Genomic DNA, 21,294 nt, shown 5'->3' with positions numbered 1-21,294 from the left:
ACAAAGAGTTACCCCAATGTTTTCATCTAAAAATTTTATAGTGTTAGCTTTTAAACTTAGGTCTTTGATCTATTTTGAGTTAATTATTGTATATGGTATGAGACATGGGTCATACTTCATTCTTTTGCATGTGAATATCCAGTTGTCCCAGCAATTTTTGTTTAAAAGATTTTTCTTTCCCCCATAGGCACCTTTGTTGAAAATCAATTGACCATAAATGTGAAGGTTTATTTCTCAGTTCTATTCCATTGCTCTCTGTGTCTATCCTTATACCACAAGCACACTCTTGATTATTGTTACTTTGTAGAAGTTTTGCAATGAAGACGTGTGAATCCTTTAGTTATGTTCTACTTTTTCTGCATTGTTTTGACTATTCTGGTCCTTCGCATTTCCGAGGTTTAGAATCAACGTGTCAAATTTCTGCAAAGAAGCCAGATGAGATTTTAATAGGGGTGGTGTTGAATTTCTAGATCATTTTGGGAATATTGTCATCTTAATAATACTGAATCTTTCAATCCATGAATTGTGGGATGTCTTTCCATTTATTAGAGCTTGGATTTCTTTCAACAATGTTTTGTAGTTTTCCAGAGTATATATTTTATACTTGTTTTGTGAAATTTTTTCTATATATTTGAGTCTTTTTGATACCATCATAAACAGAATTGTTTTCTTCATTTCATTGTGGAAACTGGCTAGTATATAGAAATAATTAATTTTTATTATGTTGATCTTACATCCTGCAACCTTGCTGAACTCGTGTATTCTAGTTTTTTAGTGGCTTCCTTAGGATTTTCTACATACAACATTGAGTCATTTGCCAAAAGAGATAGTTTTAGTTCTTCCTTTCCACTCCCATGTATTGTCCTCATTTGTTTGATGCTCGTCTTTCTGCTCCCACCAGAATGTAAGCCGCTCACGGCTGTGACGCCAGTGCACAGAACAGGCACGGGTGCACGGGCGATGCTCACTTATTTGAATGAATGAATGGAGCTAGCATGGCTGGGTCAGGTGAGGCCCAGTCCAGGCCTCCCGCTTCCCCTGTGGCACCTGCTTCCTGAGGGCTCCCGCCCGTGTCTGTCAGGTTGGGGACTCTCCCTTCTTCCCCCCATCTCTAGCCCTGCCCTTTTCCGTTCACCCCCAGTCTTAGGGCTGCAGGGCTTGCTGGAGGTCACCTTCCTCACGAGGTTGGAACATTCTGGTGACTGAGTCCACATAGTTCCCTAGTGTCTTCATCAGACGAAACACATCTGGCGGACCTCCCCAGGCCCGGCCCTTGCCGGGCTCAGCTCACTGAATGCCCTCAGGTGCCCATGACTGAGTGGCTGGCACGTCTCTTTTACTGATGAGGGTCAGAGTGAGGGCTGCGAGCCCAGGTCCCGTTGCCCCTTGCCACAGACCTGGCAGAACATGGAGCAAGCCTTGGTCACGTCCTCACAGCCTTGAAGAGCCAGCAGGGAGCTCCTCGCAGAGGCTCTGCCCAGAGGCTTGCATCGGCCAAGGAGACCCAGAGCACAGCTCACTCATGCTCTCCCCTCAGCCTGGCACTGTCCCCCGCTGGCGACGACCCACTCTTCATTTGGGTCTGAGCTTGACTGTCACCTCCCTGTGGCCAGTCACTTTCCCTGACTCACCCCTTCCCTCCACCCTCTCCCGGTGACACTGAGTCATCACTGGGGTGACAGATGTTGTCTGTGAGTAAGTCCACTGCAGTGCTCAGTGTCTGGCACATACTTGGCACTCAGACATGGGTGGGTGCCTCGGGTACATAGCAGGGCACTGCTGGCCCCACAACTTCGGTGGTTTCCACCTGCCAGGCTTCTCGGCTCTGTGGCTGATGAGGAAAGGTGATGGCTAGTGGCTGTGACCCAGCATTCAGACAGCCCTGGCTTCGCAGCCTACTTTATCACTAGGGATGCGATCTGGGCCGGCTCTTGGAGCCTCAGTGCTCTCCGCTGCAGAAAGTGGTAGCACAGAGCCTACCTTCCAAGGTTTCAGTGGGAGGCAAACAAGCCCTGCTCAGGAGATGCTCATCCTGGGCTGACTCTTCCCCCTCAGGCCCACTCTGGCAATGAGCCCGCACTCCTCAGTCCCCGGGTGTGGAGTGGTCACTTCCGCTGTCCCCTTGGCCGTGCCTGTGAGGTGGGATGAGGCTGGAGAGAATGTCTCTCCTGCCGGGCCCTCCCTTCCGTGGCTGAGGGGGGGGAACAGGAAACTGCGCAGGGATGGGAGCTTGTCTCTGCCACGTGCCACTACCACCCCCAGCTTCTGCCAAGGCCCCCGCAGCAGCCAGGAAAGGCTTGGATGAGCTGCTCCCACCGGCTCTCACTCACTCCCAGGGCACAAAAAACGTTTCCCTGTTAAGGGAGTGCTGAATTTGGGGGCTTGGTCATGCTCTCCAGGCCCAGAAGGAACTTGAGGGGATAGAAGGGTAGCGCCCCAATTAGTATCAGGGAGGCTGAGGGCCCCAAATAGTGTCCGCCCTGGAGTGGTGAGTGTTTAGTGTGTGTGTAGCACCCGGAACCAGGCTGCTTGGGCTCCGCTGTTCTGTCCTGCCCCGGGTGGGCCTCAGGGCCGGGGCTCAGCCCCAGAGCTCGGTTTCTGTGCACGTGGAATTGGCCTGGTGGTAGTGACACGTGTGGGAAGGGTTGGCGTGACCGTGGATCCCTGGCATTTGGAGCAGGCTCCAGGGGTGGCTGAGTCTGTCAAGTGCTTGCAGCGGTGCTGGCCCATGGGAAGCCCCGTATGAGCGTCAGCTGTTGCTGTTGTTACTTGTGGTGAAGAAGGGGGCTCTGGAGCCAGGCAGCCCTGGGCTTAGGGCCAGCTGTTTCCTGGCTGGGTGGTACTGGGCCTTGGTCTCTTCATCTGCGAAATGGACTGGTAGTCCAGCCTGGGAAGACTGCTGTGAGGGTCACTTGAGATGGCCAGTGGGAGCTTGGTTGGTGGGAGGTGATGGAAGCAGAAGGAGCCACCCGAGGCCACAGAACGAGATGGGGGACAGCACTGGGAGCCAAGGGAGGGGCAGCTACCTCCAGCCTGACCTCACCCGCCTTGTGTTTTTCATTTTTTATTACATATTTTATGTTTTTACACTTATGCAAGGACTTTCTTGTTACGAAAATAGTCACTTTGTGATACAAAGTGAAAAGCGAGAGCCCCCTTCCCCCCCCCCACCTCCCTAGCCTCCCTGGAGGTGAGCGCTGTCCCTGACATGGGTTTCCGTGGCCTTGACCTGTGTGCTTGTGCTTCTCTGTCCTGTCTGGCCTGCAGGGAGGAGGTGCAGGAGAACTGCGTGCGGTGGCGGAAGAGGTTCACCTTCGTGTGTAAGATGAGCGCCAACCCAGCCACCGGCCTGCTGGACCCCTGCACCTTCCGGGTGTCAGTTCGCAAGGTGAGGCTGGGCTTCTGGCCAGGGCTGGGGGCTGTGAGCTTAAGGCTAAGGAGTGGGTGTGGGGCCCCCACTCTGATGGCTTTAGGCCCATCCCCTGACTTGTCCCCCTGCCCGGGGAAAATGAGATGAGTCATCTGCCCCTTTGCTTGTCCTCCTCCCCTGGCAGTCAGATTCATGGGGAGGGGTTTGGGGGATGTATGAGGTCCCTTGGATCTCGTAGTCACCCTGCTGCTATGTCTCTCTCCCTGTGCAGGAGCTGAAAGGTGGGAAAGCTTATTCCAAGGTGAGTGGGGCTGTGTGAGGGGGTGTGGGATGGGACAGGCGTGAGAGAGGCTCCCAGAAGAATGTCCTGCCCCCTCTCTGTCTGTCCCAAACAGGAGACACTCAGCCATACAGGAGATGTATTATTTTTTGGAAATATCTTTATTGATAGTCTTTGCACTTAACGTAAAGACAGCATATGTTTGTTGCAACACAAATGGTAGACATTCATTGAGTGGAAAGGGGAGTTTCCATCCCCCTTCCTGCTCAGGCCTCCTCCCCAGCCCCCAGCATTGGGATTCATTAGGATCTTTCCAGACCTTTTAAGAAAAAAATATATGAAATGTATCATAGACCCCAAGCAGTGCATAAAACACATGTGCATGACTTAGAGAAATGTAGAGTGAGCACCCTGCATGTATCGTGTACATGCAGACAGGATTTTTAAATACACAACAGGGACTTGTTCTAAATGGTTCTGCAGCTTGGTGTTTTACTTGCCAGTACGTCATGGGTATGTTTTCATGTCATCACACATTTCCTTTTGCTTTAGCAGCAGCAGTGTCCCATTGTGTGGCTGGTGGACGGGTGACTCAGCCGTCCCTGCTGTCAAACATCTGTGTTGTTGCCAGCTTTTCACTGCACCCACAGACAGTTCAGCCCTCCACATTACAACCTTTCCCACTGGGAAAAGTGAGAGAAGACAGCTCTGGAAGGGTTCCTTCTGGCTTTGAGGAAGCCTGCTCTGCCCTTAAACCCCCTTCTCTGTGAGGACTCGGCCCGCCGCTGGGGCCTCTCTGGCGAGATGGCACAGTGGCAGGGCGGTGGGCTTAATCAGTCCAGAGGGGAAACGCCTTCGCCTCTTCACCCTGTGTGCCGGCTGTGTTCCTTCCCACGGACCAGAGCTCAGGAAGCTCAGCGTTCTGCGCTATGCACTCTGCCCTGGCCGGGCGTCGTGTTCCTGTGCAGGAGCAGAGGGCACGGTGGCCAGAACTGCGCTGTGGAAGGTGCTGTCAGAGTGGAAATTTCTCTTCCCATTGATTCACCGCGTTGTGGGTGAGGACAGCTACCCAGCTAGGAAAGAAACTACCAGCAAACAGCTGGAGCATCCCATCTCCACCCAGCAAACATTTATCATGCACCTGGCACGTGTCAGACCTGCCAGGCCCTTCCCTTCTGTTCTCCAATCAAATGTCCACACAGGCTCAGTAACCATGAAACAAAGGCAGAAACTGAGGCCCAAAGAGGTGGCAAGACTTGACACTGATCAGGCCTAGTTTTAGGCCTGGCTCTACCAGTTAAGCCCTGGGCATGTCACTTCCTTTCTCTGAACCTTTGTTTCCCTATCTGTAAACTGGGGTCACTGAGTCACTGATGGCAGGGTTAGGATCTGAACCCGAGTCCCCGACTCTGGCACTTGTGCCCCAAAGTCTGCAATGGAGACTTGCCCGCAGCGAGTGTTCAGTCCACACCCCTGGTTGGTTTGGTTGTTCTCTGAGTCCCTAATCCCAGGCGCCCCTCACCTTCACCTCTGTTGCCCCTCCAGGTCTGCCAGACTTGTCTTCCTTCTAAGAGGACTTCTTAGCTCATGCATCCTGTTCTCGCACTTTCTTCCACTTCCATCCCCATCCCTGCTCCTTTCTCTGCCTCCGAGGAGCATCACCCACTGCCCAACAGACCCTCACTCCAGCCTTCATGAGGGGCTCCTGCCCCCCCTGCAGAGTACCCCCCACCCACCCATCCCAACACCAAGTTCCCACGGGCCTTCCCTCCCCCCTGCCCACTGTCCTGGCGGCTCCCACAGCACAGCCTTGTTTCCCAGGGAACAATGTGTCTGTGTCACAGACAACAATGTCCTTTCATCTCAGGCGCTGCCCCGGTGTACTCTGGGACACGGCACAAAGGGCGCTTTGTGCAGCTCAGGGATGTGAGCTCCTGGCTCTGCCTCATTAGAGCCGCCAACCCAAGCCACCAACCCGGGCCTGTGTCCTTGGGTGCTGGTTATGCAACCAGGCAGTCTGGGCTGTGGTGGCCCAGGGGCTTTGCCGGCCCCCCCCCCCGAGTTAACCCTTGTGCTGCCGGCCCTGCGCCCACGCTCCCTGCAGCCTCCCACAGTCTCCTCTCTTCCTCCCAGCTGGGTTTTGCTGACTTGAACCTGGCTGAGTTTGCAGGCTCAGGCTCCACGGTGCGCTGCTGCCTGCTGGAGGGATATGACACGAAGAACACCCGCCAGGACAACTCCATCCTCAAGGTACTGGGGCCCTGCCCCCTCCTCTGCCCCCTCCCATCAGGGGACAGGGCAACCGTGCTCTTCATCAGAGGCCCTGGAGGGTTGTTAAAAATACAGGTTTTCCCCCTGGACAGGCAGATGTGGGCCCTGGGTCAGGAAACCACCATCTGAAGTCTGGCCTCAGTTTCCCCATCCATAATCGGGGGGCCAAGGAGTGGACCCCATCAGTCTCTCAGGATTTGGTGAGAGCAGCATTGCTGAGGGCCCCTACCTTGTCTTGTGATGCCTGACAACAGCCCCATGGGGCCTGGTGTCTGTTATTAGTCCCAGTTTCGCACAGGAGGCAGTTGAGGCCCAGAGGTTAGATCGTTTGCCTGGGGTCACAGCGGAGCTGGCACGTGAGCCCGCCATTCAGACCTTCATCATTGCCCCACGTGACATGAGGCAGCCTGAGCTCCCAGTGGAGCCTTAGTGACCAAAAGAACCTGCCATCCTCAACCTGGGCACACTGAGTGCAGCTGCTCCGGGGGCCCCACAGTCACATGCAGGGTTCCAATGGCCGGGACAGCTCCCTACCCCTAGGCAGCTGCCTCCCTGGCCTCTTGGAACAGAGGTATCTAGACATCTACCACCCGCACACCTCTCTTCCTTGTCTCCATAGCCTTCCACCTGGCTGAGAAAGCAGTCTCATCCTAACCACACCTTTGCCAGCTGATCCAGTGGGAGTGCCTTGTGCCAGGGCAGAGCCAGGGAGGAGGTGGTGGGCAGAGGTTCTGGAGACTCCCAGGCCTTTTGCAGAGGGAACCGGAGGCACCTGCAAGAGTGCAGGCTGATTGTGGTGGGAGCTGGGACTTGTCAGTCTTGCTCCTTCGGCACAGTGCAGCCTCAAGCCAGGTCAAGGGCATCTGGAGGACAGGTGGCCTGGCTTCAAGGCCAGCTCCATCACATCCTGTCTACAGAACCTTGGGCAGTCACTTCCCCTGAGTTTGAGTTCCCTCGTCTATAACCTGGACCCATCACCTACTTTGTAGGCTGCTACCATGGCCAAGTGAAATAATCCATAAGAAAAGAAAAGAAAAAACAGCCTCAACCTAATGGTCTCCAATTTTTGTTGGTGTGGTTGGAATCTGAGTACCTCTTTGCCACCCCATCACCTGTTGTACCCTCTCAGCCCAGATTTGGGGACCCAAATTTTGCCTCGTTTGCCATTACAAGTCCCTGCCAAGTGTTGGACTATGTGAGTGCCCCACCCCCCATGTCCGGCTCGGTGAACCCCCTCCTCACCAGATGGGCTTCTCGAGCCACCTTCCCTCCTGCCATGTGGGGCTGGTGTTGCCACACCCACCCGAGCAGCGGGGCACTGAGGAGGGAGTGCCCATGCGGCCCCTTCCGTAGGGCTCACTCGGTGTCGTTGTGAAATAACAACAGCGGCTTTTGCCGCTCAGCCGCTTGGAGCCGGTGCCAAGCCAAGGGTGGCCTCATCTGCAGCCTCTCATTGTCCCACAGGGCAGGCATCAGGTGTCAGGAGCAGTCTGTCTTCTGCACGAGGAAACAGGGGTTCAGTGAGGCTTGGTGGCTTCAACAGTGCCAGTGAGGGGGCAGAGACGGGATCAGAGGCCAAGCCCTGTGCAGCCCGAGCAGGGAGGCTGAGGAGGCTGGGCACCGGGGCTGGGTGAGTGGACGCAGTGTGGCCCACTTCTCCCTGTCCCCCAGGTCACCATTGGCATGTTCCTGCTCTCTGGAGACCCGTGCTTCAAGACGTGAGTGTGGGTGCATGAAGCCTGAGGGGTGGGGGCTCCTTTGTCTTCATCTGCCCCCAAGGGTGGGGCACCCCAGTCATATACTTCTTTCCTCCCAAGGCCGCCATCCACTGCCAAGTCCATCTCCATCCCAGGCCAGGATTCCTCACTGCAGCTGACGTGTAAGGGTGGCGGGACCAGCAGCAGTGGCGGCAGCAGCACCAACTCCCTGACGGGGTCCCGGCCCCCCAAGGCCAGGCCCACCATCCTCAGCTCAGGTACATTCCCTACCTGCCCACCCTGCTCTGCCATCAAAGGCTTTTACTTCCAAGGTATCCCCAGGTCCCAAGGGAGATGCGTGCTGAGAAGTGAGGTGGTGGGATGGTGTTTGCGCTGTCCGTGCTTCCCTTAGGCAGACGCTGTTCGAGCCCCTCCCATGTGTCAGGCGCTGTGCCATGCCCTCCGGGTCCAGCAGAAGAGACAGGCGTCAATCAGACAGTAAATAAGTCAAACGCATATCCACCTACAGAGTGCCAAGAGCTGTGAGAGGCAAAACATCCATCTGGGGCCAGGGAAGCCCCCTGAAGAGGTAGCACTTGAGCTGGATCTGGGGTATGGAGTGCAGTGTTCCTGGCAGAGGGACGCGTGCTGTGAGCTCTTGTTCTCCCACTTGCTACGTGACCTTGACTGGTCATTTTGCCTCTTTGGACCTCAGTGTCCTCCTGTAAAATGGGATCAGCAATAGTAACCACGTCCTGGGTTGCTTTGGGGAAGAACTGAGCAAATGTGTGGGCCTTGCCTGCACAGAGATGTACTCTGTGTTTCTAGTCAATTATCATTATTACTAACATTGTGAAAAATTTGAACCAGCCTGAGTCCCCAGAGATGGCACGGCAGTTGGGAGGAGGAGGTGCCACCAGGAGAGGAGGCCCTGGCCTGCCCCCCCCCCATACCTAGTGCTGCGTGGGGTGAAGCAAGGCCGCCAAGTATGAGTCCTGGCACCTGCACCCCTCCTGCGGGTGAGCTCAGAGCTGGGAGGCAGTGCGCCCTCCAGCGCACTAGTGAGTCCGGCAGCACGTGGCAGCCCTCATTTGTGGGATTTGAGCCCTCAGATGCCTCTGTAGCTGCTTTTCTGCACCCCTCCCCTCATATGCGGAAAACCTGTTGGGGACCTGAAAAGCCACCAGGCTCTGGGCGGGACACAGGCAGGCCTGGGGTCCAGCGGGTGGCCTGGCTGTGCTCACCTATGGAGAAGGGATGGGTGAGTCCCACAGGACTGGTGGGTGGGTGGGTGCTCACGCAGCCCTGCATAGATGCGCCTGGTTCCCTTGCTCCTCCCGCTGGGAGCGCTGGGAAGTAGATTTCAAAAGTGGGCTTGTGGGTGACTTGGGACAGGGCTGTCAGCCACTTCCCCTCACCTTTATGCGCTTCACTGCAGCCACACTGACCCAAGCTCACTCAAGCCACAGGGCCTTTGCTTATGCTGTTCCCTCTCTCTGGAAGGCCCTTTCTCTGATGCTCCCTCCCACACCTCCGAAGGTCTGTCCTTAAGGCCACCCCTTCAGAGAAGCCTTCCCTGATCTCAGCCTGAGTCAGACCCCCACATGCACTGCTCCCTGCTCTGCACCACTCACCACAGTTGTGGTTCATTGTGGATCATTTTGTTCACCATTCTTCCTCCCCTATGGCTTGTGACACCCTCTCCCCTGGCCACAGCACCCAGTAGAGCACCTGTGCAGAGGAGGTCCCTGACAGATTTGTGGAAGGAACGAACCTGGGTTCAGAGGGTGAACTGCAGCTTGGAGCAGATCGCTGCTCCTCTGAACCTCAGTTTTTCGGTCTGTTAAATGGAAATACATAGTCTCCCCTGCCAGACTCAGTGAGAGGACAGGCGCCACCAGTAACCCCTGCCCCCGCCCTGCTTTCCAGGGGTGCCTGAAGAGACGGACCAGAACCTGTCCAGCCCTGAGGAGGTGTTCCACTCTGGCCACTCCCGCAACTCTAGCTACGCCAGCCAGCAGTCCAAGATCTCTGGTGAGTGCCCGCCTGGCTCCATGCCCTTGGCCTTCACATGCCCCAGCTCCCCCATCATGAACTGCCGCCTCCTGCCCACTAGGCTACAGCACGGAGCACTCACGGTCCTCCAGCCTCTCGGACTTGACCCACCGTCGCAACACGTCCACCAGCAGCAGTGCCTCTGGCGGCCTCAGCATGACTGTGGAGGGCCCTGAGGGCGGTGAGCGTGAGCACCGGCCCCCCGAGAAGCCCCCACGGCCCCCGCGGCCCCCACATCTGTCCGACCGCTCATTTCGGTGAGTCTCCGCTCAGTGCTTTGCAGTACGGACCCCTCCCAGTAGCTCGTTGAACCTTTGCTTCTTTCCCGGTAACATGGGACAGTAGGGTCCCTGCCTCAGGGTTGGATGGTGACGATTCACCGGTTGATGTTCGTGAGGGTCGTAGCCCCGGCTTAACTGTGCGTGTGACCAGTTCCTTAGCGGTCGCTATGTGGGATTCAGTGTACCGTAGGTCCCCTGCTTAGGCGCTGTGTCCTCATCTATAAGACCAGGTAATAGTGGCACCTGTACCAGAGGGCTGCCATGAAGGCTAGGTGACTCCAACCTGCACAGGCTCTCGCGCGCACTTAGAGCATCCTGAGGGCTGTAGGCACGCGCTGTTGTCATCGTCATGCCTGTCACTGCCCTGACTTGGGACTGCCCACCCTGCTCCAGGCGGAAGAAGGACTCTGTGGAGAGCCACCCGACGTGGGTAGATGACACACGGATTGACGCGGACGACATCGTGGAGAAGATTATGCAGAGCCAGGACTTTACAGACGGCAGCAACACTGAGGGTGAGCTGCCCGTCCGTACCAGTTGGGCGGGGGGATGATGCTGCCTGCCCGTCCCTGCCCTGCTCAGCCCCCACCGTCCCCCGTCTCCCCACAGACAGCAACCTCCGGCTGTTCGTGAGCCGTGATGGCTCCACCACGCTGAGTGGCATCCAGCTGGCCAACAGGTAGGGGTGGAGGTTCAGGGGTGGGTCACTAGGGTGGCCATGGGAGGGGCGGTGCTGAGAGCAAGGTTTCTGCAGCCCACCAACCTGGCTTTGAATGCCAGCTCTTGTCACCACAGTGTGACCAGGGGCCAGTCACTTCTCTCCAAGCCTCAGTTTCCCCATCTCTCAAATGGTGTGGACCACCTCATTTCACCTGGAAACCTGGGACAACGCTCCAGGGTTGGTTTTGAGGGTTCCAAGGGTAACCTTGAACCTTGGAAAGTGCCTAGCAGGGGCTTAGCACACAGCAGGAGCTTCATGCATCTTTATTCTGGACCCTGCTTTCCCTTCCTCTTGGATCTGGGAACCCCTTAAAAATGACGATGACTCATTTATTGAACGGTTATGTGTTGAGCACCAGCCACACACCCGGCACTGAGCTAGGTTCTGGGGACCCAATAGAGAGCAACAGTTTTCTGCCCTCATAATGTTCACAGATGAGGGGGTGGTAGGATCAAACTTGGCCTTGAACTCTCGTTTACAGAGTGCCAGCGCCCTCTCAAGTCATTTGTTTAGTGTTTACCGTGTACCTGGCTGAGTGTGTGTGTGGAGGAGCTTCCCGTGTGCAGGCTTGTTCTGAAGGCTTTTCCCCATGTTTCTGTTGGCCGGGTGGGGTAGTGCCCATGTAACATCTAGAGCCAGAGCTGGAGACTAGCTTGGGCCACCTCAGGGTCCCCAGACTGGCCCTCTGGTGCTGCTATGCTGAACCCTGCTGGCCAAGGCTCGAAATTGCAGCTGCCATCTCCCCACTGCCTCCAGAGTGAGGAGGGCAAAAAGAGAAGTTTTGTAAATACCCATCTCTAGCCTCCCTCTGAAACTGGGATTCAGGGGAGGGGAGAACCCATATTTGTGGCAGCTAGATCATAGCAGAGCAGCTTGCTGCGTTCTGAATGTCTACGGCCTCTTGGGTGGGCCTGGCATCCGTGGGGAGAAGAGCTCCCCAACCTTCTGCTGCCCTCTTGGCAAGCCTCATAATCCTTCTGAGCCTCAGTTTCTTCATCTGTCAAGTGGGGTGGGGTGGCGCAGTCCCTCCCTGTCAGGGTTGCTGTGAGGATGGGCACAGTCCACCCCAGTATGTAAGCCACTGCTGCCCAGAAAGGGCTCGGGCAAAGCCTGTGCCAGCTCTGCAATCCCACAGACTCCGATACGTACACTTGTGTCACCCTGTGCAAATGACTTAACTTCTCTGAGCCTCAGCTTCCTCCTCTGCAGAATGGGCCCGTTAACGGTGCCTGCTTGTGAAGTACTTCCAAGGGCCTGGCCCAGAGGAACGTCGGGGAGGACGAGCTGACCTGTCTCTCCCCACAGGGTCTCCTCTGGGGTCTACGAGCCAGTCGTGATTGAAACCCATTGAGGAGCAAGTATCCAGGCTGGAGAAGGGCCCTGCCTTCATGGGTGGCCAGACCCACGTCATTCCACGAGGGACCTTCCCCTTTGGATCACCATCCACGCCACGTCTCATCTGTGCCTCCTCCATGCACTCCAGCCCCTCTCCTGCCTCAAAGCATCATTCCATTGTCCCCCCATCCGTGCTGGGACCCTCCTGGCCTGGTGGGGCCCGGGCGCCACTGTGAATATTCTCTCTGAACCACTAAAGGGCAGGACACACAGGCCCATGAAGTAGGTGGGCAAGACAAAGATGGCCAGGATGCCCTGCTGGATACCGACCTGCCCCCTGGATGAGGACATGCAGCGGCCGAGGGGCCTCTTGCCCTGTGTCCCTGCTCGCTCCAGGAGCATCCGTTCAGCCATGTCCTGGCCGGGCTTTGTTCCATGGCCCCCTTGCCCTGGGGGGGGGGGGGGCACTTCATCTCCAGAATCCTGCCACCGTGGCCCTCTGCTTAGTGCTTCAGCTATCCCTTCCCTGTGCCCTGGGGGACCCGCTGGCGGCCTCCTCCTGGAAGCCAAGTCCTCAGACCCCACCCACATTCTAGACTGAGACCCCGCCCCCAACGAATGTTCTCCTGCTGCCCTGGCAGCCTGCACTTTGCACACGCTCGTCTTTAGCACAGCCCCGCTGGCCCTCGCCTGCCCTTCCTCTGATCCCTTCCCAGGGGTTCCTGGGTGCTGCCTGCTGTGCAGTCAGCGGCCCAGCTTTAGCAGCCCGGCTGGAACGGGGCACTGCCTCTTCTCCCTCCAGTTAGCTCCAGCTCAGGCCTGAGACCCATGCTGAGAAAGGTTCCCCTCTGCCCGGGGCTGGGTCTTGAGGAGCTGGTTTCCTGTAGGAAGCCTGGAAGGTGCCTCCCAAGCCCGTGGAGGTCGGGGGCCTGACTGGGCTGGGCAAGCACTGCCCCCTTTTCTCCCCTCAGGGTCAGCTGGTCCTGGCCTGGGACCAGTGCTAGAGGGGCAGGTGGGCTGTGACCGGACTAGCTGGAGCTGGCTTCCTGGCCAGAAAAGCCTCAGCCCTCCTCTGAAAGCACCCCTCTCTTTGGGCAAGGGAGAGACAGGCCCTTTAAGGGGGGCTTTTCCAGCAGGGAGCAGTCTGGCTCTGCCCCTGCCCCTTGCTAACGCCTCAGCTCTGAGCACTTTCCTCCCGGTCCTTGTTATTTGCTTGAAGGTGGGTTCTGGCTGCCAGCCAGCCTCTGGACAGACTCCCTTGCCACTCTTAATTTCACTCATCTTTGTATAAGCCCAGCAGGCTGGTGTTTACTTAGCCCTATACTGTTTTTTCCTTTCCTCTTTTTTTTCTCTTTATTTCTTTTTCTTTTCTTTTTTTTTTTTTTTTCAGGGTTCACAGTTTGATATTTTCTCCTCCCCCAGGTGAGGGGAGGTGGTTCTGTTCTCTGCCCTACCCGCTGGCTGGGTCCCAGCAGGGCTGGGGATCTGGATGGAGAGCCAGGATACGGGTTCTCTCTCTCGTAGGGGTTAGGGTGGAGGTGCCCTCCCCAGGGGGGGAGGGGTCCTTTCTGCCCAGCTGACAAGAGTCATGGTCTTGGAGCCTCCTGGCATTGGAGTCAGAGCATTTCTAGGATTTTGTGGTTGTTCTTATTGTTTTTAATCACCTAACTCTTTTAGAAAATGAATGTTAGAAGGTGCCTGCCGAGGCAGGATGGAGCATTTGCTCTGGCTGGAGAAGGCTCTGGTCAGCTCTGTGGGTCCCTTCCTGCCCCGTAGACACCTGGCACTTTAAAAGGGGACCAGCTGCACTGTCCCCAGATGAAGTGACCCCCAGAAGATGGGGGAATGCCGCTCTTCCCTCTGTCTGCATGACCTCAGCCCAGTGGGGAGGTGCATTCAAGGTGTTATTTGGGGTCTGATTCAAGTTCTGGGGCTTTAGGCATAAAGCAGCTGGCTTTGGTGCTGTTGGGGAGACTCCCCCAAACCAGGAACCCCAGCCCCTCTCTAGGCGAGGTCTGAACTTGACAGTCACCCCAGAAGGAGACAGAGCCTGCCACATTCTCCCATGACAGGCCCTGGGCCGGGGTAATTGGACTAACTGAAAATTCGGCCACAACCAAATTGATGGTGGCTGGAGCTGGAGTCCAGAAGCTCCGGCCTCATCCCCATGTGGGAGCTCTTTCTTCAGTCCTCTGGTCCCTTCAAACTCAGTGAATTCGCACTAGGCACCCACAGCTCCTGGACTTAAAAATTCTATATATAGAGAGAGAGATAGAATATATTAGAGATATTTTTGGAAAGGAATTGGTCTATGCAATGCCAGTTTGGAATCTTCTTGGAAGACAGTTTTAACATTTTTACTAGGAGATTTAAAGAAAATAAATACAATATTTTTAGGTTATTTTTTTTTCTAGTCACCCCACAAACTGACCATAGGGCATGATCTGCCAGGATGGAGAATGTCTACGTTTTCCTCTCTTTAGGGAAGTGAGCAGGGAGATGGGGGGGGAAGAAAGGTCTTTTTTTTTTTTTTTAATTCCCCTCTTATCTAACAATGTCGCCACCACCACACCCTAATTCAATGGGCTGTGTTTGTATCCGTCTCAGCTTCTATTGTAGAAAATAACATTGTAAAGGGAAATCAGCCTAGTCAGTGTCTTGGTTTGGGGGACAAAATTAAACGTTGCAGTTTTTGTTTGTTATGGTATGTTGGTTCTTGTTTGTTTGTTTTACCAACTTGACTTTAGGATCAAAGCGTCAGATGGAAGCCAGATGTGTAAGGTGATGGTTGGGGGTGGGGAAGGTGTAGGTGGCCAGGTTTCTCCAAGTCCCGGTGCAGTCACAATTGTGACCACCTTTATTACACCAGAGTCCCGGACAGGAAACGGGCCCTGGAGAGTAGTTTCCTGCCAGTCTCAGACCTCAGAGCCCAAGTTCTAACCACTGCTCTACGGACCTCCCCAGTAGTCAGGTGGCTTCGAACAAGCATGCCTGAAGACAGAAAACTGCCTGTGCCTCAGTTTTCTCAGCTGCGGGCTGTGAGGCTGTGGATCAAATGAGAAAGTGGGTGTACAGCCTGACCTATGGGAGATGCCAAGCTCATTCCCATCCTCTAAAGCCCAAGCCTGCATTGTCTTCAGGCCTAGGCCCATCATCCCTGCCCTGTCTCAAGTTACAGAGCAGCCTGCACCAAGCTCTGGGAAAGGCAAGTCGCCCTGGGCCTTTAATGATCTCAGAAGTGGCAGGAAACCTTAGCGGCTTTGAACAGGCCAGAAGGGACCAGACTACCACGCCTCATCCCTGTCACAGCACTGCATATCCTCACCCCTTCTCAGGGCTGATGTCCAGGCTGATTCTCAGTCCCTGCCTTTGTTCAGTGCACACCTGGGGAGGGAAAAGTTGGCTCCCGACTAAGCCCAAAGTCTCCTGAGACAGAGGGAAGGAATTGGGCTTTAGGCCCAAAAAGGTTGCTCCTTTGGAACACAGTAATGCTAAGTGAAAAAGCAGCATGCCAAAGGGTAGGGAATAAAAAGGTTGCTCCAGCAGTCGTCATACTCAGAGATGGGCTCAGATGACCCAAGGAGGCAGATGCTGCAGGCACGAGTGAACCATGCCAGGTTCAATCTCCACGTGCCCCTCCACCCCCCAAAATGGAGACAGCAGGAGAGCCTCCACACAACCCCTCAGAAGGCCTGGAGTCCCCAGATGCTGAATGCTAGCGTTCTAGGATCTAAAATGTCAATCTTAAAGCCAGTTGGTTGATTCAAAGCTCCTACTTTGTGCCAAGCCCCATTCTGGGCATTGGGGATACAGCAGTGACCACAGACCCTAGGCTCAGGGAGCTCACAGGTGGGCCACATCAAGTAAATCAGCTAATTAAAACGGTGCTGACAAGCGTCATCATGGAGACACACTTGGGGCTGTGGAACACAGAAGAGGGAACCCCTGTCAGGGAAGGTGATTTCCCTGGGATGTGTCGCCCTGATGAGGAACAGCTAGCCCACTAGCTGTGAGGAGACAGTGTTCCAGATTCCAGAGCTGGAGAACACATCAAAGGTGATGAGGCCCAACCTCCCCTTGCTCTCAGAGGAGAGGATCCTCCACGCGGCCTGGAGAGGATCCTGCACACGCGGCCATTCCCAAGACCTGCCTGGACTGGTGCTAGCGCTGCCGCAACACCCAGGGCCCCAGAGGCAGACGATGAGGGAAGAGAGGGTCACCCTGGCCTCATCCCTGCAGTGAAGACAGGACAGGGAAGCCAGGCGCTGGTAAGGGGGCCGCCTACCCTTACAGCCAATCGAAATTAGCCCCATCGCAGCAGGCTTGGGCCAGCCCCTCCTCCTCCCACCCCCAGCTGGGCGGTGAACATTTTTTGCACCCTTCCCTCAACACGCATTAGGGCCTCGGGACCAGGAAATAACTGGCATGCACACGCCAGGTTCTGGTGTCGGCTTCACCACAGACACGAATTGTGATCTCCCGCAAGTCCTCGCCCTTCTCTGAGCCTCATCATTTTCCCCAACCTGAGAAATGAGACTTCCAACTCCCCCCTACCAGATCTCGCTCTGGCTCTGGGACTCTGGGATATTTAGAAATGGGCTTTTCTTCAGGGGCGAGTTCGACAGGACTGAGGCCACGAGTACCAGGCGGTCTGCGTTCCCAACTCGGTCCCATTCTCTATGGAGATTCGGGAACAACTTGTTCCCCAATACCCTTGAGAAACTACATTTCCCGACAAGCAAATGGGGAGGTGGCGCCTGCCTGTCTTGGGCAACGTAGTCCTGGGGCGGCCTTATGTACTACGACTCCCGGCGTGCCCCGCAGCCGAGGGCCCGGATGCGGAACCGGATGTGGCTGGCTGCTCCGGTGAGGAGCGCCGGGGAAATGGTGAGTTGGTGGCAGAGTGCTGGGGTTGGCTCCCTGGTTTGTTTAGGAGCTGGAGCTTGGGCACTCGGAACCAGATTGCTCTCCCGCCCGCTCATTGTACAGATAAAAACGCTGAGGAATCAGACTGCGACGCCGCCCCCTTACCCCATTAGTGCACCTAAATAGAGTCACTTCGTCAATTGAGCCTTCCCTTTTCTCCAGGCCACCGGGACAGACCAGGTGGTGGGACTCGGCCTCGTTGCCGTGAGCCTGATCATCTTCACCTACTACACCACCTGGGTGATTCTCTTGGTATGTGTTCTTCCTCCGCCCTCTCCCACCTTCTCCCATTCCTTGCAGCCGACCCCCACTATGTAGTAGGCACTGTGCCAGGTGCTTTACCTGAATGTCTTATGAAACCTCCGGAACAACACTATGAGGAAGATGCCAGTGGTATCCCCATTTTGTAGATGAGGAAGCTGAGGTTCAGGGAGAAGGGTCGGACTCACGGTCACATTCTTAACCTCTACAGTGTAAAGCCCTGTTCCTGACTTGCTTTCCCTTTGATGGGTCCAGTCCTTCTGGTTATGGGCATGACAGGTGCCAGTGGCTTTTGTGAGGGCATTTAGGATGTGTGTGGAGAAAGGGTTTGTTGGTTAGTACTTGCGTGCAGTGCATTTGGAGGGCAAAGTCTTGCAGAACTTGGTATCGTTTTGGAGAAAATTGTTAGTAAAGAAGATCTTGGAGCCAAAATTGGGAATTAGTTGAGGATTCCTTGTGTACCCTTTGCCCTTGCTAAACTGTGAGGGCATTAGGGCAAGTCCTTCGACTTCTGTTCACTGCCAGGTCCCTAGCACCAACTTAGGGCAGGTACCAGTCAAGTGCACAGTAAACTACTGTGTTTCCCTGAAAGTAAGACTGGGCCTTATGTTAATTTTTACTCCAAAAGACGCATTAGGACGTGTTTTCAGGGGATGTCTTATTTTTTCATGTACAACAATCTATATTCAAATACAGTCATGTCATCTTCTGGAACATCATCATAACGTACTAAGTGCGCCTGTCTGGCTGACAGTCTTAACTGGGGCTTATTTTCGGGGTAGGTCATATTTTCAGGGAAACACAGTATTAAATAAATGAAGGAAGGAAACAAACCAAGGCATCCAAAATGCCGTCTTAAACAAAAGCAAATGCTGTCCCAGTGCTTTGAGTGGGTCAACCCGAGACAGAGGAGGTGGGATGTTGGCTTGAGGGGGCTGTGCAAGGCAGGGAATGCTCACTGGAGCTCTGCCCTCGATGCCAGCCATTCATCGACAGCCAGCATGTCATCCACAAGTACTTCCTGCCCCGAGCCTACGCCGTTGCCATCCCACTGGCCGCCGGCCTCCTGCTGCTCCTGTTTGTAGGTAAGTCATCATGCCCCCAACCCTGGGCAGGGTGTCTCCCACCCCTCAACATGTGGCCACGCTTTGGCACTTGCCGTATGTCTGCTTGAGGTTCTTTGCTCCCAATTCACCCCCAGCATTTTCCTGTTCATGCTTCAGGGCTGTAAGTCAGTCTTCCCATGCCTCAGGCTCTAATGGGATGTCTCCCTTTTTCCGGTTCCCTCCACCAGCATTGCTCTGCTCACACCTCAATCACCTCTCACCCCCTTGTCACCCTGGCTCATGGTTCCTGCACCTCTTTGTCTCCCATGGTTTAGTTTGTGGGCTTCCCAGGACTGTGTCTTTATCATGACTGTGTCCTCAGCTCCTGCACAGGCTGTGGCACTAAGTTGGTGCTCAATAAAGTGGTTTGGATTAGTCAACAATCAGATGACTGGATGATGGAGTCGGTGGGTGGATGCTGGATGTTGCGTGGGCAGGTGGGTGGGTGGATAGGTAGGTGGACAGGTGATTGATTGGGTGAGTAGATGGATAGCTGGGTGCAACTTGTACCCCATAGATTCTGAAACACTAAACGTAGCAAACTGCCTGTGGCAGGCACTCGGTGGTGTGTTTTGAATGAATGTGGGTGGATGTGTGGCTTGATGGATGGCTAGGGAGATGACCAGGTGGTCTGGAGGGTGGTTGGGAGGTGCTTGGTCCCATGTATGTGTCATTGTGCCGTGCCGTGCCCTGCTCTGGCCTTAACAGCAGCCCTGAGCCCCGATCTTACCTGGTCTTTCTGGTCTGTATATTCCAGGAGTGTTCATCACCTATGTGATGCTGAAGAACCAGGTGACCAAAAAGGCTCAGTGAAAGCCCAGCAGGGATGAGGCTGCTGGCCCCTTCTCTGCCTCCCCTCAAGGGCATACCAAGGGCAGGGGCCCACAGGACCTATTCAGGCACTGTGGCGCCCTCAAACCTGGCTGCTCTGCAGACACCCTGAAGGATGGAGCTGTTCAGAACTCACCCCTGACTGACAAGAGCACCCACTCCCCTGCTCACCTTTCCAGAAGCTAGGAGGGAGGAGTACCTGAAGTCTCCCTCTCTCCCCCTTCCGGCCCAGGGCCTGAAAGATGCTGGTCCTCCCTGCCTCACCTTCAGACTCTGTCATTTTTTCCCCTCGGTTCTACCCTCTTGCCTCAGTTTCCCTCCTGTTACCTGCTGATACTGGATTTGGCAGGTTCTAAGATATCACATGACCTCTCCCCACATGTCCTCCATGAAGGCAGCTTTCCCTGGTCTGACATAGCCCCAGATCCCACAGGACTTCTGGACCTGGAACGCCTAGGCGGGGGGACAAACAGGCCCCAGGACCACCGTCAGGCCTCAGGGTGCATTAGAGTGGGCACACTGGGCCCCCAGACCTGCTGCTTGTCTGGAGTCCCAGCCCCTCAGTCCTGACACTGGCCTTGGCCTGCTGGGGAGAACTGAACAATAAACGTTTTGGTGTGTTTGTTTCTGTGCCATCCCTGACCAGGGGAGCTGGGTTGCTTGCAGTCCAGAGAGGGGCTAGGAGCTGGCCTCGCACTAGTCTCAGGTCAAGAGACCCTGGTTTGTGCAATGAGGTGCCTCAGGTGCCTCCTGGATCGTCCCTATGCTGGACACAGGATCAGGAGGGAACTGGGACAGATGTGGTTTCAGCTTGTTGCAGCTCATGGCTGGGGAGTCTGTGGAGGCGTGGCAGGCTGCCAGACCCCGTGTCAGCCTCCACCATGACTCCCCTGTGCCAGCCCAGCCAGCATGCACTAGAACTTTAGGGACCCTCAGGCCAGTTCCCCAAAAGCATAAGCCTGTCCACCCCTTGTACCAGCAGCCGAACTGAGTAGTAGCTATGAGCAGTGAGAGCTGCTATTGAACCAGAGCAAAGTTGGTTCCACTGTATTCAGGTTGACTGGTCTAGTACAGACAGGCCCCAGCCCTAGCCCCCCAGCAATCCCCCTGAGCCTCTCTGGGCAGCCGGCTCTCCCATTCACAGTGCCTAACATAAGCCTCCATCCCATCCCACCTTGGAGTTCTCTCTTCTTCCAGTTAGTGGAGGCGTCACCTTCCCAGAACAGGCCAACTGCAGGCATATCTGCCCTGTCCTCTCCCCATCCTCCAGTCCAGGCAGAACTGCCCACCTGGGCTGTGGGTCCTGTCCTCTCCCACTGCTATAGCAGGAGCCTCCTGTTTCTATGCTCCCCCTCTCATGGGAAGAGCCTCTGCTTCTCAACAAGGTCCTCCCAGCATTTCATGAACATGCACCAGGCTCCCACTTAAAGGATCCTCCATCAACCCAGTAATTCCCTCCAGGTCTCCCCCTCTCCCGCACAGCCAAACTTCCCAAAGGATGTTCACACCTGCTGCCTGCATTTTCTCATTTCCACTCTGCTCAACATCACTCCAGGAGGGCTGCCCCCACTCAGACCACCAGTGACAGCTGGTCTTTAAATCCAGAGCACGTTTCCTTGATCCCTACACCGCATATGGCCTGTAACAAACATCCCGCTGGATGCACCCTCAGAAGCTCTGTTGTGTGTGATGACCCACTCTGCACTTTATGGCTGTCGTGTTTCTCTGTTCTGCCATGAGAGGGTGGGTTCCTCAGGGTTGTCACAGGCTTCCTCGCCCCACACCCTTCCTAGGTGACCTGGTCCTTACTCAGGCTTGCCTCCAGCCTGGCTCTCTCCTGAACCCCAATGTATTGCATATGCACTCGCCACTCATCCCATCGGATGTCATAGTGGCCCCTCAAATTTCATCCTGTCGTGATCTGAGTTCTCCCACCCCCAAGTCTGGCTCTCTCCTCCTTCCCTGCGCCCTTTCATGCTCTGGACACCAGCCAGAAAGCCTGGCAGACATCACTGACCTTAGCTTTCCCACCTCCATCCACAAGTCTCAAATCCTGTCCATTCTCCCTGTCTTCCCCCCAGCCACCTTAGTGATGCAAAACCACCATCCTCTGCCCCAAGTCACCAAAGGCTTCCAAGTGGCTCTCCCCCTGTCCACTCG

General features: G+C 55.4%; 2 protein-coding genes across 2 annotated transcripts in view; both read left to right on the top strand.

Annotated features, from left to right (window-relative positions):
• The window catches only part of EEIG1 (estrogen-induced osteoclastogenesis regulator 1), a 33,911-nt gene extending 19,194 nt beyond the window's left edge, over positions 1-14,717 (top strand). Inside the window, exons 2-11 of the mRNA XM_019728675.2 lie at positions 3,268-3,388; positions 3,642-3,671; positions 5,784-5,900; positions 7,593-7,639; positions 7,739-7,896; positions 9,548-9,652; positions 9,735-9,930; positions 10,348-10,469; positions 10,564-10,633; positions 11,981-14,717. Of these exons, the coding sequence (XP_019584234.1) occupies positions 3,268-3,388; positions 3,642-3,671; positions 5,784-5,900; positions 7,593-7,639; positions 7,739-7,896; positions 9,548-9,652; positions 9,735-9,930; positions 10,348-10,469; positions 10,564-10,633; positions 11,981-12,026 (1,012 nt within the window). The 3' untranslated portion in view covers positions 12,027-14,717. The remainder of the gene's footprint in view (positions 1-3,267; positions 3,389-3,641; positions 3,672-5,783; positions 5,901-7,592; positions 7,640-7,738; positions 7,897-9,547; positions 9,653-9,734; positions 9,931-10,347; positions 10,470-10,563; positions 10,634-11,980) is intronic.
• A 2,071-nt stretch (positions 14,718-16,788) lies between these two features.
• DPM2 (dolichyl-phosphate mannosyltransferase subunit 2, regulatory) lies at positions 16,789-19,756 on the top strand. The gene is made up of 4 exons (XM_019728676.2): positions 16,789-16,897; positions 17,099-17,188; positions 18,180-18,282; positions 19,061-19,756. Exons 1-4 carry the CDS (start codon positions 16,805-16,807, stop codon positions 19,114-19,116), a joined length of 342 nt encoding a protein of 113 aa, XP_019584235.1. The 5' UTR covers positions 16,789-16,804; the 3' UTR covers positions 19,117-19,756.
• The last annotated feature ends 1,538 nt before the right edge of the window (positions 19,757-21,294 follow it).

Source organism: Rhinolophus sinicus, linkage group LG04, assembly GCF_036562045.2.
Source record: "Rhinolophus sinicus isolate RSC01 linkage group LG04, ASM3656204v1, whole genome shotgun sequence".
NCBI classification, from domain to species: domain Eukaryota; kingdom Metazoa; phylum Chordata; class Mammalia; order Chiroptera; family Rhinolophidae; genus Rhinolophus; species Rhinolophus sinicus.
The sequence above is the reverse complement of the archived record's forward strand: the minus strand, read 5'-3'. Positions and strand labels throughout refer to the sequence as shown.

What these genes read in the sequence shown, in the direction of transcription:
- DPM2 (XM_019728676.2), top strand. Translation starts at nt 16,805, where the DNA reads ATGTACTACGACTCCCGGCGTGCCCCGCAGCCGAGGGCCCGGATGCGG. An exon ending in CCACCTGGGTGATTCTCTTG is followed by an intron (nt 17,189 to 18,179) that starts GTATGTGTTCTT and finishes CCTCGATGCCAG; the next exon opens with CCATTCATCGACAGCCAGCA. An exon ending in CCTGCTGCTCCTGTTTGTAG is followed by an intron (nt 18,283 to 19,060) that starts GTAAGTCATCAT and finishes TGTATATTCCAG; the next exon opens with GAGTGTTCATCACCTATGTG.